This window comes from Chiloscyllium plagiosum, unplaced genomic scaffold (genome assembly GCF_037043375.1).
Source record: "Chiloscyllium plagiosum isolate Xiang-an unplaced genomic scaffold, Cpla_swu_hap1 HiC_scaffold_18, whole genome shotgun sequence".
NCBI lineage: Eukaryota > Metazoa > Chordata > Chondrichthyes > Orectolobiformes > Hemiscylliidae > Chiloscyllium > Chiloscyllium plagiosum.
The window spans coordinates 2,968,489-2,985,173 of NW_028270156.1; the positions used below are offsets into that span (position 1 = coordinate 2,968,489).

General features: G+C 40.9%; 1 protein-coding gene across 15 annotated transcripts in view; it reads right to left on the reverse strand.

The window, feature by feature from the left end:
* Positions 1-686: 686 nt before the first annotated feature.
* Positions 687-16,685, reverse strand: part of ano1a (anoctamin 1, calcium activated chloride channel a) — a 228,939-nt gene continuing 212,940 nt past the window's right edge. For all 15 annotated transcript variants that reach the window (XM_043705340.2, XM_087996249.1, XM_087996250.1 and 12 more), the window contains 3 exons: positions 12,424-12,608; positions 11,433-11,538; positions 687-4,669 (listed from right to left, as the gene is read on the reverse strand). In XM_043705340.2, the coding sequence (XP_043561275.2) occupies positions 4,379-4,669; positions 11,433-11,538; positions 12,424-12,608 (582 nt within the window). In that variant the 3' untranslated portion in view covers positions 687-4,378. The remainder of the gene's footprint in view (positions 4,670-11,432; positions 11,539-12,423; positions 12,609-16,685) is intronic.

The following is a 16,685-nucleotide window of genomic DNA, read 5'->3' on the forward strand; positions in this document are numbered from 1 at the left end:
CAGGTGAGTGATGTGGGATCATGGAGAGTCTTGGGAGACGTTTGGATGTGGTGGATTGTCAGAGGTAAGGACTAGCTTGGTTTACAACGGGTAGCCCCTCTTTCCTGATGCCAGATTCCCTCATTCGGGTTCAAAGTGCCTTTGAAAGAGTGACCCTTCCCAGATGGCTGTGGGATTGCCTGGTGCCCTTCTGCAGCAGCAGATAGGGCTTCGTGAGCCACGGCTGATGACGATAGGTTCAGAAACGAGCCTGACGGACATGCTGCTGTGGTTAGTGGAGATTCCCTCAGGCCCATTCCCCGCTTCCCTCGGGCGACTGATGTCTTACCCATCATGGCGTGAGATCAGCATTAATGGCTTTCATTGTGATGGGTGCATGAAATCCCCTATATTGTCACATCATTTAGAACAGATTAGAAATTTATTGTCATGTGTAATTTTACATGAAAAAATACAGTGAAAAGCTTTATGGGTCACCCCACCTCTGCACCTACATCAATGACAGAAGTCATGCATCATAATAAAAAACTCAAATTAAGACAAAGTTCATCACAGTTCAGTTAATAGCTCCTGGGCTGGGGGAAAGTCAATTAAATGTGTGTCCTCCAGAGGGGCCAAGAGATGGTGAAGTGTAACTATGAGAAATGTAATAATATAGAACAGGATAAAGGACATCTTCAAATAAAAACCCTAAAACTGAACTTTATTTGTTCCGGCATATATTCATTATTCATATTATTTTGCATAGTTGTATAAAGATAAAATTATGTCAAAGTCATTAAAGTACCATTACATTGGAGTCCTGTCAAACAGTATAGATCAGGATTAGGAAATAGTTGCTCATATGCAAACTTCCTTACAATAGAATAGGTTACATCATTAATACACTGATTAAGGAAGGAGAGAACGGGGGACACGATGACAAATTGAACAGCAAAATATTGCCAAGGACCCATTTCGAAGGAGCGAATTGATGTACATTTGTGCTTCATTAACAGGATAGTATTTCAACAAATTATCAAACTTAGAATCACAGGCAAGCTGCAAATGAGTACTTTGTTAAACTTTTCAGGATAATGAATAGTTTTATACAAAAATATTTTAACAGGCTGAGACTTAAGAGTTTTCAGAATTCTAAGCTGTTATCTGGTTCCCTGCATTTCCACAATTTTCAATGTGCTTTTACATGTGATTCAGCCAACACTCTCAGATAAACGGGAAACAAAATCTTTGCACACAAATGATGTCGTTTCTTTCTTGAAAAAAAAATGGCAAGACTTTCTTCTCAAAAGTCTATTGTGGACAGTGAAGAATGACCTAAATAAATTTTCTTCCAAAAGAGTAAAGTTGTTTTAAAGCAAAACGTGAAAGGCATACATTTCAACATACCATGGCCTAGTGTGTTTTGATAATGGAGAGAAATATGTTAAAACAAAATAGAATGGCAGCAATGTCAATTTCAGAACATGATAAAGGAAGGGATCTCTGGTCTCAGTTCTTTATTTTACAAATTATAAAACAGTTTGCAAAGAAATATTCTCCAGCAGAGTGGAAATCTGAATCTACAGCCTACATCAGAAGTGTATCAGCATCCCAAAATGATCTCCCCTTCTACAATACTCAGTAGAGCTTTGTAGAATCCCCACTTAAAATAACATGCTTCAGAATCTCACAAAAGGAGAATGTGAATCTATGTAAAGCATCAAATTTTCAACTTTATTTGCAAACAGTCCTTCAAACTGTTCAAAGTATGAAGAATAGCAATGCTGTTTGTAACATCCCTTACTCAATGCAAATAGATCATACTGCTCACAGTCCAGTTCATGTCTTATTGGCAGATTACTTTCTATGAATTTCTACTTTAATCAACACAAATCAAGATACAATTTAAAGTGAATGATTTATCTTTTCTAAAAGAGATGTTGTTGTTTATTGAATTTTGAATTTGTTATTTTGAATGCTGAATTTTACATTGACATAGAGCATGTTTAATTTTCGGTTGGGTGATGCAATCTTAATTAGTGACTTTGGTTTAAGGTACAAGATTTGTACATTCTCTCAGATTAGAGGGAAAAAGCATTTCCCAGTGAGTTATTTACCACGTTTCTAGGTCTGTACTAGCCTAATGTACTTTGTGTAAAAACAATTACGGTTCATAATGGACTGCCTTTTACAGGCTCATCATGAACACAAGATAAATGTTAGGGAAAGCCTAACTGAGCATTCATTTAAACTAAGATTTTTTTAATTTCAAGACATCAGTTATCTGGGTGGAAGTGTATGTATTAAGCATTACTAGCTAGTCATTTTATTTCAGTAGTGGCTGACAGAGGGAACTCTGTGCAGTTGTATCACCAGAACTTACAATTGGAAAATTTAAACAATATTGTTTGTTTTAAAGAGCATTTAGAAATTATGCGAGAGTTGGAACACAGACATAAATTAAAGAATTTCTTCACAAACTGTAAAAATACACAAAAGATAAATATGCTTTGAAATGCAAATTATGGGAAAGTAATATCTACAACCTATACTGATGACACCACTGAGAGGTTACTCTGAATGCAATCAGTGAAGGATGTTGTATACAGCTGAGGTACAGTGTCACAGGTTAACCCTCTACAAAGTGAAAATCACCCTCATAAAAATGGACAATGTTCTGCTGAAATGATAATTTTAGTTATAACCCAATTCAAAAAAGTTAAAAACACTAAAGTGCACATTCTTTAAAAGTTGCTAATTTTCAAAATCGAAACATGAAATGTGTCGATTTTGACCATTGATAATAAAATAGCTTTGATGAAATCCAAAATTATACTGAACCAACTCGGAGCCTACAGCTTTACCTTCCAGTTGTAGGAGCTAGGGTGGCTGGAAGGTAACAGCACTGTCAATGGCACCATCTCACACAGTTAGCATTAGATCCATTTAAGAAAATAATTGTAACTATAGTCAGCTTTATTGGTGGGGGGGGTAGGGTGCGGGTTGATGGGCAGGAGCGGATAGAATGTGGGATTTTGGAAGGGGGGGGGGAAACATGGTGAAGAATGAGGAAGGGAGGGAGAAAAGGCAAAAAAGGAGAGATAGAAACAGAGATAGAAGGATAAAAGGATGACAGGATAGTCTTTTCCTCTAAACAATTTAGTTTCCTGTATCAAAATATCAACATCCAGAAAGTTTACTGAATGTAATTATTTCTCAGTTTGAAATGGGATCCTAAAACGTGTCCCCACTATTAGTTTCAGAAACAATTCGTAGAATTTGGGACTCCACCAGGAATTAATCCCCTTTATTCAGCCAATCATATTATTGAATGCTAATAACCTATCTACTCAAGCTAGTAAATGGTTTGTGCGTCATTCAGGGTCCTGCAGTCTTTGCTAAAAGTTAAAGGTGCATGAGTTGAAGATAACTATATCATTGAATTCTCCCACTAAGGCCCCATTGTGAAAACAAAATCAGACGGCAAACTTGGTTTCATTACCACAGGAAGGAAATGGTACTTATAAAACATCCAGGCATTGGTGGCACTGCCATTAAGTTAGCTGGCTCCTCTGTAACATTAGTTAGTGTGAGGCTGCTTCTAAATGCTCCCTAAGGCGCTCATATGGATAGAACCAATTTGCTGTGGAAGCTATTCCAGGATTTTCCATTGATTACGATGAATGATCAACTATCAAGAGGGTAAGGTGCACTGAATAGGAAGTGCCAGGCTGCTTTTGGATTCACATAACACTCAAATCACACCAATTGTTTACAAGTTCCCGATTAACTATTACATTTCCCACATTTACTTCCCTCAAAATGAAACGAGGCACTCTGTGCAGAACACGGCAACTTTGGTTTGCCGTGAAAACGAATCACTTTAAACTTTGGGCAGCGGGGTGAAATCTGCCTTTACCCAAACAGTTAAGGAAACAAAAATGGAGACTCAATTCCCAATTAAACCAGAAATATCTCGAATAAAAAGACAGTATATTATAGTTATGGCAAGAAAGCAATCTGAAAAGGAAACTTGTCACCATTGCCGTGAATTATTTTTAAGCTAATGATCAGGCTTGTTTGTACTGTTACTTCGGAGATGGAAAATATCTGGAAAAGCCTTCCTGTGGAATACAAAGTAATGACAATCCCTGCCTTGCATGGTGTAAAAATATAAACTATTTTTAAAGAGTCAAATCATGGTCCACCACATCTGTAAAAGGAAGTAGTTCTTGCATCAACATTTTCAAAATGGCAACACGAGCAGCAAAACAGAACTGTTCACCTCGGGAGCTGTTAGCACAGATCAGGGATTTGCTGCTCCTTATTGAGTGACACCTTGCCATTTCATGGAATGCCCCAACTAAAGAAACACAGGTTTACTTTAAAGCAGTTTCTATATAACTTCCGGTCCTGCATTATTGAACTTGCAGTGGGAAGCATCTGCATCTTCAGTGCAGTTTTCAAGTGGCTCGGCATCATTCTCGTTGGGGTTTTCATCAAGGTCTTCGTCTTTCCTCTCCTTCTCTTGGGAAGAGAGGACCTCCACTATGTGCTGTTTGGTCTGCTCTTCTTTCAGGAAGAGATCCACCAATAAAGACTTCTCTTTAGACATGCGCTCACTGATTTCCTTGGGAATGTCTGGGATCATCCAGTCCACAAAGTCACTCATAAACATAACGAGGTTCTGGAAAGACACAGGAGAGGGGGCAATTAGTGGAATCTTACAAAGGAAGAGTTGACATTGGTTCAGGAGCATTACACAGCTGAAGGATCTATATTCAGAAAATATATTTGTACATCTCAATCCAGATCAAAATCTGAAATCCTGACATCAAGTGCTTTGCAATTAATGCAATATGAACACATTGGTGTACGTGTCAAATTAAACCTGTAAAATTGGCTGTAACTTTGCTGACAATAATTCAAGATGCTATTAGCTATTACATAGGAGTGAGAGAGAAAGGGGGAGTTAAAGAACACTGCAGTTCAGTGGTTAGCACTGCTGCCTCACAGCACCAGGGACCTAGGTTCGATTCCACACTCAGTAACTGTCTGGGGAGTTTGTACATTCTCCTTGTGTCTGCCTGGGTTTCCTACAGGTGCTCTGGTTTCCTCCCATTGTCCAAAAATGTGCAGATTAGGTGGATTGGCCATGTTAAATTGCTCATAGTTGTGGTTATGTTCACCGAGCTGGGAATTTGTGTTGCAGAGGTTTCGTCCCCTGTCTAGGTGACATCCTCAGTTCTTGGGAGCCTCCTGTCAAGCGATTCTGTGTTGTTTCCTCCGGCATTTGTAGTGGTTTGAATCTGCCGCTTCCGGTTGTCAGTTCCAGCTGTCCGCTGCAGTGGTCGGTATATTGGGTCCAGGTCGATGTGCTGGACCCTACTGCGACCACTAGGACTCATAACAGCACACAAACCAACAGCCACTCTCAGACAACTCACCAGGACAAAGGACCCGATACCCAGCATGAGCAAAACCAACGTAGTGTACAAAATCCCATGCAAGGACTGCACAAAACACTACATAGGACAAACAGAAAGACAGCTAACGATCCGCATCCATGAACACCAACTAGCCACGAAACGACACGACCAGCTATCCTTAGTAGCCACACATGCAGATGACAAGCAACATGAGTTCGACTGGGACAACACTACTATTATAGGGCAAGCCAAACAGAGAACAGCCAGGGCATTCCTAGAGGCATGGCACTCATCCACAGATTCAATCAATAAGCACATCGACCTGGACCCAATATACCGACCACTGCAGCGGACAGCTCGAACTGACAACCGGAAGCGGCAGATTCAAACCATTACAAATGCCGGAGGAAAGATCACAGAAGCGCTTCACAGGAGGCTCCCAAGCACTGAGGATGTCACCTGGACAGGGGACAAAACGTCTGCAACACAAATTCCTAGCTCGGCGAACAGAACCACAACAACGAGCACCCGAGCTACAAATCTTCTCACAAACTTTGAATTGCCCATAGTATCCAGGCATGCGCAGGTAGGTGGGTTGGCCATGGGTTACGGGGAGAGGGTGGGGAAAGGGTCTGGGTGAGATGCTCTTTGGAAGATTGGTGTGGACTTAATGGTCTAACTGGTTTGCTTCCATACTGTAGTGATTCTACGATTCTAACAAGATGAGAATTGAAGAGATGGAATAACAGGGAGGCACATCTCATGTGAAAGAGTCAGTGATTAATTTATTTTAAGTAGGAACAGGAACTAGCAAGGAAAGGTAGGTGGACAAAAATCTGAGGGGCCAAGGTGAACAAGGGAAAGCAAATGAGTTAACAGTCAAACCCGCCTTAGTGTTCAACAGGATGAATAGGGAACAAAACCAAAGTGGGTCCAGACAATGAGTCACTGGTGAGGATATAGGACTGAAGGGGAGATTGGAGAACGTAGCTGGGTTATTACCCCCAGAAACAGGATGGCCTCTCTTATTCCTATGGTGTTGTGCCAAGGGCAGTGAGGGAACTGATGCAGAAATAAAACACAAGAATGAACAAAAAAAATCAGTTTTACTTTTTCCTAACTTTCTAAACAAGTTAATTGTCTCTGTGCTGACTCATTTCAAAGAGGGACCCAGAGCAATTCCAACCATCTGCTCACGGCCCTGCTTTGAATCTAAATGCAGGAATCAGTCACCAAGACAGTAGCCAGACACCAACCTCCTGCAGTAAGAAACACTGCTTTGTTCCTGTCCTCCTCGGTTTAAATCTGATGGCTCATTGCCATGAACTTTTGAGCTGAGATCAAAATAATATTCACTGATCAGAAACCTTCACAATTTAAAAGAGAACCAATTTCTTCTTGGTCTTCTTTGCTTCAGAGAACACTTTGAATAGAGACTTTTTAAAACTAGCTACATGGTGTTTATCTGGCATCATCGGGATTAAAAAGGTTTAAAAAATGTGTTGAGATGTGGGGATTCAGCAGCAAGACCACCATTTATTAGATAAAAACAATGACTGCAGATGCTGGAAACCAGACTCTGGATCAGTGGTGCTGGAAGAGCACAGCAATTCAGGCAGCATCCGAGGACAGGCAAAAATCACGTTTCGGGCAAAAGCCCTTCATCAGGAATAAAGGCAGAGAGCCTGAAGCGTGGAGAGATCCCTGAGATTCTTGTAGAGAGAGAGGATTTTGCCTGTCCTCGGATGCTGCCTGAATTGCTGTGCTCTTCCAGCACCACTGATCCAGACCACCATTTATTGTCCACCCCTAACTTCCTGGGAAGATGGTGAGGAACCATCTCCTTGATAAAACCCTGCATTGCTCTGCCATTTCAGAGGACAGTTGCAAGTCTGGAACACTTGCTTTGGGGTGCCTGGAGTCACATAGGGGTCAGACCAGGTAGGGATGACAGATTTCCTTCCTCAACTCAGTGAGCCAGATGAGCTTTCATGACATCCCAGTTGATACTCGATAGTTTGTTTTTTTTAAAATTGCAAATGTATTTGAGCAACTAAATTAAAAATTGGTTAAACTGACTCCAGGTCTCGTTTGCTAATCTAGGCATGGAATTATTACATTCATTGCAAAATAACGGACATTAAAAAGTATGCTCAACTACCTAATCTAAAATTGAACTAATCAAATTAATATTTAGGCTGAATTCCTCATTTCCCTTTTACTTTATGTCTCCATTTAAAATACAAAACAAATTATTTATGGCTTTACCTACCTGAACGTGCAAATTATTATTTATTTGAATTTCTAGGTCTCCATAGAATAACACTGAAGGGAATACAATACGACATGCTGCCTTCCATTTATTCCAAATAATTTACAAACTGACACCTGTCTCCAATCTGGTCACCTATTTCTCAAATAAATACAATGCACATTTTACAATAGTAACAATCAAAGATCGGAGTGGGAGAAACTGATTTGAATTCACGGAATATTGGGTAAGGATGGGCCTGTTTGGCTGGGACAGGCTCCACCTGAATCCTGTCCTGATGGAGGGCTTTTGCCCGAAACGTCGATTTACCTGCTCCTCGGATGCTGCCTGACCTGCTGTGCTTTTCTAGCACCACTCTGATCTAAACTCCACCTGAATCCAGCAGGAATCAGAGGGTCCTGGCAAATCACATAATCAGGGCTGTTAAAGTGTGGATTGGGGTCGTGGGTGGGTTCAGTTGCATAGAAAGTTACAAAACCAGCAAAGGTAAAAGGAGAAGGTAAGATTTCAGGATGGTGATGGGGTCAATTGGTTCTAGAAACTAAAAAGGAAGGGACAGAACGTGCAAATGTCACATTGCACTGAGAAAACAAAGTGTTGGGAAATTTGATAACAAAATAAACTTAAAAGCTATATATCTTAATGCATGAAAAACTCAGAATATGGCAGATGAGCTGGCTGTGCAAATGAAGTGATTATAATCCCACAGCCATTGCAGAAACATGTTTACAAGATTATCACAACTGGGAATTTAACAACCTTTCAGAGGCACAGGAGGAGTGGAAAATGTGGTGGGACAGTACTGTTAGTAAGTGATGAAATGAGGACAGCTGAGAGAGATAACCTAGACACAGACAAGAGTCCATTTGGGCCAAAGTAAAGATCAGCAAGGAAAGACAGCATTTGGTAGGAGTGTTTAGACCCCAACCAGTAGCTACTCTGTATGAAAGGCTATAACTCAAAAAAAAGCAACATGTAATAAAAAAAAAAGAGCAATGTTTATGGCAGATTTTAATCTTCATATTGATTGGGCTAATCAAATTGGAAAGGGTAGACATGACAAATTCAGACCATGTTAGAGATAGTTGCTTTGAGAAATGTGTCATGGAACCAAACAGTGAGTAGGCTAACTTGGCTTTGGTAATGGGTAACAAGGCAGGACCTTGGAGTAAAAGATTTCCTAAGGAAGTACAGATCATCCAATGATAGAATTTAATATTCATTTTGAGTGTGAGAAACTTGGATCAGGAAAACAGTACTTAAACTTAAAGTTGGAATTACAATAAAATGAGGATAGGAGTTAGCTAAAATGAACCGGGTGGATAGATTTGCTGGAATGACAGTCAGAGTCTATCACTGCCTGCTTAAAGAGGCAATTCATGACTCTCAGTAAGAATACATCCCAGTAAGGAGGGAAGACTTCAAGAGAGAGAAACCAATCATGGCCAACAAAGGAACTAGGAAGAGTAATAAGTTAAAAGAAAAAGCATAAGGAGTCAAAAGTCTGTGATTGTCCCAAAGCTCCAAAAAGACAAATAAACCACAAGGAATGTAAAAACTGACAGTCAAATCTTCTTTAAAATATAAATGAGACGGGTCAAAACAAACAGGGTCCTCAGAAAATAAATCTGGGAAGATAATAATGGGGAAACAAGGTGTTTACCAGATATTTTGCATCAGTCTTTGTGGTGGAAGATGCTTCAAAACATTTCATTAAGTTCCATCACCATCACTAAAGGCAAACCAATTAGGTATAAGTTCAATACATTCCTTGGTCTTAAAGCTTCTATCATAGGATCCTAAAGGAGCAATAGCAGGATGCATTTGCTGTAATTTTCCAGTATTCCTTGGATTCTGGGAAGTAAAGAGGATTGGAAAGCTATCAAATGACACTCCTACTCAAAGGGAAGGAGGCAGGCAAAAAGCAGGTAACTATAGGCTGATTAGCCTAACATCTATTGTTGGCAAAAATACTAGAATCAATTAAATAGTTAGTGGTAGAATATTTGGAAAATTATGATCTCATCAAGCAGAATCAACCTGGCTTCGTGGAAGGGAAATCACATTGTCAAAAAGCTCTAACTAATTAGTCCAATGTCTCAGCCAGAATTGGTAGAGGGGATCCAGTAGATGGGTTAGTATTTGGACTTCCACCAAGGTACCACACAAAAGGTTGTTATATATTGGCACAGACAGAAATTTGGCTAATGGGCATGAAACAGCAAATGGGGAATAAGTGATTCATTTTTTCAAACTGGTAACTCCTGACCAATGGGATTCCACAGGCATCAGTGTTGGGACTGCAACTGTTAGAATATATAGGAATGATTTGGAGGAAATGAATGTACTGTAGCTACGTTGGCAGACAACACAATAAGTAGGTGGAAAGGCAGGTTGAGAGGGCTGATACACAGTTTACAGAGATATCGGGGGGGTTAGGGGAGTGGCAAAAAGTTGGCAAATTGAGTATAATGTGGGAACATGTGATTTGTTTATTTAGGAAGGGAAAACAAAAGTACAGGATATTTAAATTGAGACAAACTGCAGAAAGCTGTGACACAAAGGGACTTGGGGGATTTGTCCATGAAATACAAAGCTAGCACACAGGGGCAGCAGGAAATCAGGAAGGCTATTGGAATGTTGGCCCTTATTCCAAGGGGGTTGGAGAAGAAGAGTAGGGAAGTCTTACTGTAGCCATGCAAGGTGCAGGGGAGATCATATCTGGAGTGTTGAGAGCAGTTTTGGACCCTTATTTCAGGAAAGAGGTAATTTCATGAGCAACAGTTCAGAGAGGGTTCACTAGGATAATCCCATATATGGAGGGGTTGCCTTATGAGCAATGGCTAAACAGGTTGGGACTCTACTCCCTGGAGTTAAGAATGAGAGGTGATCTCATTGAAATGTATAGGTTTCTGAAGGGACTTGACAGAGGGGCGTGGTGAGGAGGAGTTTCCATTCATGGGAGTGCCTCAGACCAGAGGGCATAGTCTGAGAGTAAAGGGGCAACAATTTAATACTGAAATGAGGAGGACGTTTTTCTTGGTAAGGGTTGTCTTTCTCTGGAATAACTTGCTACAGAAAGCTAAGGGGGCAGAGTCCTTGTGTAAGGCTGAGATAGAGAGATTCTTGATCAGTCAGGGAATCAAGAGTTACAGGGAAAGTGCATGCAAGTGCACGGGAGGAAGATTCGATCAGCCATGATCCTATTGCCCAGCTACTTAATCTGTCAAAATCTATCTTAATTGCATGCATCTGCTCTCAATCTATCTTTCCACCTATTTGTAGGTAGATTGGAGGGGGATACATACAGATTACTATTACTACATAGTTTGGTAAATGACAATTGCCATGGATGAGGTAAAACGTTGCTCAAGAGGTTAACAAGGAGTGGGGCAACCCAGGGAGACAGAGTTAACACTGTTGCCTCTAGTGCAAAAATGGGAAGTGTCATTAAGCAGCAGGATCACTGCACCTACTTTTAGAACAGGAATTCCTTTACCTCCTTCTCGATTCTGACTGATTTCTCAAGTGAGCAAAATGCACAGTGCAATTTTCAGTGCAGTACAGCCCACCCCCTCTTACTACAGGGGAGACAGGATTTGTTCTATTCCTCCTCCTCGATGATGGAAACTGGACTTACCCAGATTCCCTCATGACCCTCTACGATGGAAGGGAAGCTGGGAATTACATTTAGGGGGTCCAATTCCAAGTGTGGTCAACCAATAGGGGCAGAGATTCAAATCACTTACCTGGAAAATGATGATAAAAGCCAGTCTGGCTGCTAACACAGACCAGTATTCCTTTGACAGATCATATGGTTGAGAAGACCATGGAGGCTCCCTGTAGTCTTTATATCTATAAAGACATAATTTTGAATATTCAACACTGGTTTTCCCGTGAAGGTGCTGTGTTGGGATCATTAATAATAATGACTACATTATTGGCTACAAAGATGACTGTAATTATTAGAAGCAACATTGGGATTTGATTAATAGGAAACTTGCTTATGTCCATTTGCATTTACTTGAACACATTCTAAGTAACTTATACAGAAAGAACAGATAAAATTGAGGAGAGAAAAGGATGAAAAGTGCTTTTTAAGGCAAAAGTAATTACATTCTTGAATATGGGGGGGGGGGGTGGGAGAATGAAGACTTTTGGGGATATTGCAGGACTATAGAGTGGAGGGTAAACTCTGATCAGGTATGATCTTATTGAATGGTGGCGCAGGCTTGAAGCAGTTGACTAGTGTACTCTCGCTCCTTGTTCGTGCGATTGATTATTTTCAATAATCGGCTCAGCAGGCAAAACAAATTTATCAAATTCAATTTCACTACCTGCCTATCAATAACTTATCTAATATTCCAATAGACTGAAACCAAAAAATGCTGGAAATCAGTGGGTCAAGCAGCAGCTTTGGAAAGTGTGCAAACAAATTTGCTCTTACATCGTTTATTCCCGTAGACTGCTTTGAAAATGCCTTGTACATTGAATATAAAAATCTAAAGTAGCGAGCCAGGTTATCAATGATTTTAATTGCTTTTGATAACATGGTTAATGCTTAAACATCTTTGACCAACAGTGTCAGGTTCAAAATAAAAGAGGTTGGTAATGAATATTTCTTTAATTCTGCTTTTATTACAATTTGTGTCAGAAATCTGGAGGCAGTGTGTTTCAGGGTGTGAACTGCAAGAGGAAAAACCTGCTTTGAAGCAATTCAAGTAATGAGAGAAATTCTACCTGCAGATCTCAACCTTGTATCCAACTGCCCCTGGATCAATAGGCTCTGATCCTGGCTCGAAGTGGCTGACATTGAAATAGGACAACGTGTTATTGGTGAACCCGTGCAGTGTGCCGTCAGGACTGTACAAGTACAAGAAGACGAGGCGTGGGATGAAGCCAGAGGTGAAGGCGATCACAAATGCCTGCACAATGGAAAAAGAAGAATTCAAACACCGTTGTTTTATATTATGACCAAATAAGGTGAATGAATGAAGACAAAAACCCTCAAGCTCATGTATCAGGTGTAAAATTGTAAACAAAACGACCCTGAATATTTAAACAGACTGTCACAATCTAGACAGCCCAGCACACACAATACCTAAAGTACATTTAAATAAAAATGGTGATACAAGGAGGTTACTCAAAGCAGTCAATACTTAGCTTCTACGGTGAGCAAACTCTAAATCACACTTCCCCACCTTAAACCTCCACTAACTAATCTAATCTACAACGTTAGCATAGTGCATGGATCAGAACTGTCCGACCTATAGAAGCTTCTGCCATTATCTTGTTTCAAGCTTCTAACAGCAACATTCCCAGCCAAGGACTCTTGTACTTGATCCATCAAGTATTGGTAACTGTCTACTCCCACTTTTAAAAGACAAACGTAGGACTTTGCATTTTTCTCTAGAATTATTTGCAAATTTTCCTTTACATCAGACAGTATCCCAGCAAATCACAGTGGCATTGCCATTCTACCAGAATGTTAATCATTTTCAGGAAGAACAAACAGCCCTGACCACATTTACCCATTCCTACTCCCACATCCATTCAACCAATCCCATTATCCGACAGTCTAAAACAATCCGTCCTGTTGATTACTCCCACCTCAATCCCTAGCTGAAGGTCACTAGAATTAGTATCTAGGATGGGAGGGCTGTTGGCAAATAAACACCAGGTTTGGTGGTGACTAAATAACAGCCTTTCCACACTGGGGTAGAGACAAAACATTAATTTGGCAAAGAATGTTGGAGCGGTAACAAGATCAGAAGGAAATAAACAAGCAAACATTGCCTCAGTATAGCACCAAAAGTCTATTCTTAATGACATCAACACAAGTCAAAGACTGAGTGCAAACATTCACCACAAACTGGAGACCAATATAGAGGGCAGGTTCAAGGCGGAAAAGGACAAGACAGGCATGGGAAGGGGTGGGGAAGAGAGGTATAGAGAGGGAGGATTATGTTGGAAGTGGAAAATGGAGAGGAGAGTCAAAAACAGAAAAAAAACTTTATACAAATGTATCAATGCTGCTATAGTTGAGTAAAATATTGACCAATGCTTTGAAATATAATTATGGCAGTTGCATGTGGTACATTTTAGTTTTAAATAGCGAACACAAATTGCCCAAGTGTCAAATTACAGGATCACCCAAGTCACTTGAATTTTCAAAATGTCTCCGTCATTTCATTTAACCTGGAACTCGGGCAGACAGTCAGAAAATTGGAGTAAGTTTAAAACAAGGAGCCTATTCATGGCCAAGTAAAACTCCATTCAACCTCGGAAAACTGGTTTTTGGTTTAAATTTCAAGTTTTAAAAGTCCACTTTTAAGATGTGGGTGTCACTGACTGTGCCAACATTTATTACCGTTTGAAGGGCAATTAGGAATAGGCGATGATGAGCTGCATTTTAGAAGCATAAAGAGCAGCCCCTTTGGCCCATCAAGTCTGTACAAGCAAAACCTACGCTAGTCACACTTTTCAGCACTTGGCTGATAGCCTGGATTGTAGTAACATGTTCATTAAGTACTTCTTAAAGTTGGTGAGGTTTCCTGTTTTAACCACGGTCCCAGGCAGTGAATTTCAGACCCTTACATCGCCTCTAAATCACTTGCCTTTCTGGTTAAAGATGAACTGCTATAATCCAATTGGGGTAGAAACAATATTGAACCGTAAAGAGTTACATCTGTTGCTTATGAGTACGACAGATATTTTCAATGTTAAACATTTACGTATTGGGTCAAACTCCTCGAACTCCCTAACAGCACTGTGGGTCACATGGACCACCATCACCTTCTCAAGGGCAACTGAGGGGCAATAAACACTGGCCTAGCCAGGGACACTCAAGTGCCATGAGGGAGCTTGAACAAGAGATACAAGTATGGTTAATATCTTTGTTATTGGATAGTTGGTTTCACAGTACTTGATTTCCTGTGATTAAATATTCATCAGTTTTAATGTTTGATTGATTCAGATTACAAGTGAGAGACAGTTATATAGCAAAACTGTCAGATCTCTTCTGAGGAGATGAAAGTGGCGTGTGCAAAGTCTAAGTTACAAAATGTTACTCAGAGGACAGAGGGGAGCAAAGTAGGTCTTGGTGTATTGTTGCTAGCTGTGGCTTGATTTGAGGTGATGTCTACTCATGTGTGAAAGTTCTACTATAAGCCCTCATCGTGTTAACAGGCTCATTCCTCGGTTCGGCAGCATCCAGGGAACAGGAGAATCGACGTTTCGGGCATAAGCCCTTCTTCAGGGTTTATGCCCGAAACGTCGATTCTCCTGTTCCCTGGATGCTGCCTGACCTGCTGCGCTTTTCCAGCAACACATTTCCAGCTCTGATCTCCAGCATCTGCAGACCTCACTTTCTCCTCATTCCTCGGTTCCTCAGGTTTGGTTTTAATGCTGCCACACTTGAAGGGGAGCTTCAGATTGCCTCTGGGGAGGTTTCTTTGTTCACCTGGAATACTGGTCATCTCATTGTTAAGGGAACAGGACTGAGCCAGGGAAACATTTCAGTGACCCAGGCAGCTCAAATCCATCAGCTTTGGAGACACTTAACCTGAACGCTGTTGGACCTGGCCTTGAGGATACTGCCCTGTTCCACAGTCCTCCCATTGAATATGGGGGATGCAGAGGAAGGCTTGCTGATGGCATTGTTCAGTGTTTGTGTCACTAAGAATGTGTTCAGGTCTTATTGCAGAACAGAGGGTTGTGATGTTTAACTGTTCTGCACGAGGACTTTCATCAATGACAAGGTCTTTGTTTTTAAACACTTGCTGCTATAGTTTGTAGAAAGCTGAGCAGGGTCAGTTGATCCCAGGTGGCCTTTTACAAGAGCAATGATGGCAGTGACAATTGTGCTCAACATATTCCAGAATATTCTCTTTGACAGAGAGGGCAAGTAGAAAACCTGGCTGACCTGGGATGGGTTGATGGAAGAGCTGCATTTTGGAAACATTAATAGCAGCAGAGGTGTGTGTTTGCTTAACTCAGGAGGTTACAGTGGCCTGCAGATCTCATACAGAATGGGAAGTTACACAGTCAGTCAGTCTATGCTGGTCAAGTTTAGTGACTGAAAGTAGAGAGGTTTCCATATAGGATTCATTCAATATTTACACCAGCGCAGAGTTGATCTTCAGTGATACAAATCAGCTTACATTGTAAACAGTACGGGAGCGGTCATGCAGCGTTACTCAATCTCAAACAAGCCCAGATTTTGAAAGTGTCTTTGAGATCTTTGATGCGACGGCATCTGGTTTGCGCAAACAATTGCGAGGTTGAGAAATTCCTTAGAAATCCAGATGTTTAAGGCACAATTGTCAGAATAGAACAATTTATTGAGTGAATTGTAATGGTCATGTCACAAAACAATGGAGGTTCCTTGTGTTGACCTTAACATTTCCCACTGAGCTTCAGCTAGAAGGGTGGAAGCAGTACTGTGCCTCAGCCACAGGGAAGGGTGATTCAGGAGAAAGAGGGTCAGGATTTTCCCTGCTTACATATGAGGGGGAAATACAATTCCAAAGAACTGAGGATGACAGGAGTGGAGAGAACTCTCAATGCCTTCCCTCTCTCCCACCCATTACTGGGGGATAAAAGCTCACAAATGGGGCAGAAAGAGCCAAGATAGGGACTAGGAGACATGGCATTCAGCTCTTCACTCACTGGGTCCTGATCCCAAATAAAAGAAAAGAAAGGAGATGTGGAACAAGCAGAGCACTGGAGAAACTCAGCAGGTCTGGCAGCAACTGCAGCGAGAGAAACAAAGTTCACTTTCAATATTCAGTATAACACTGTTTCAGTACAGATGAAAGTGGGCCTTTTGCCCTGCAGCGGAGGCGGAGGCGGATCTTAGAGGTTTATAAAATCATGAGGGGCATGGAGAAGGTCACTAGACAAGGTCTCTTCCCTGGGGTGGGGGAGTCCAGAACTAGAGGGCATAGGTTTAAGGTGAGACGTGAAAGATATAAAAAAGACCTAAAAGCCAACTTTTTCAG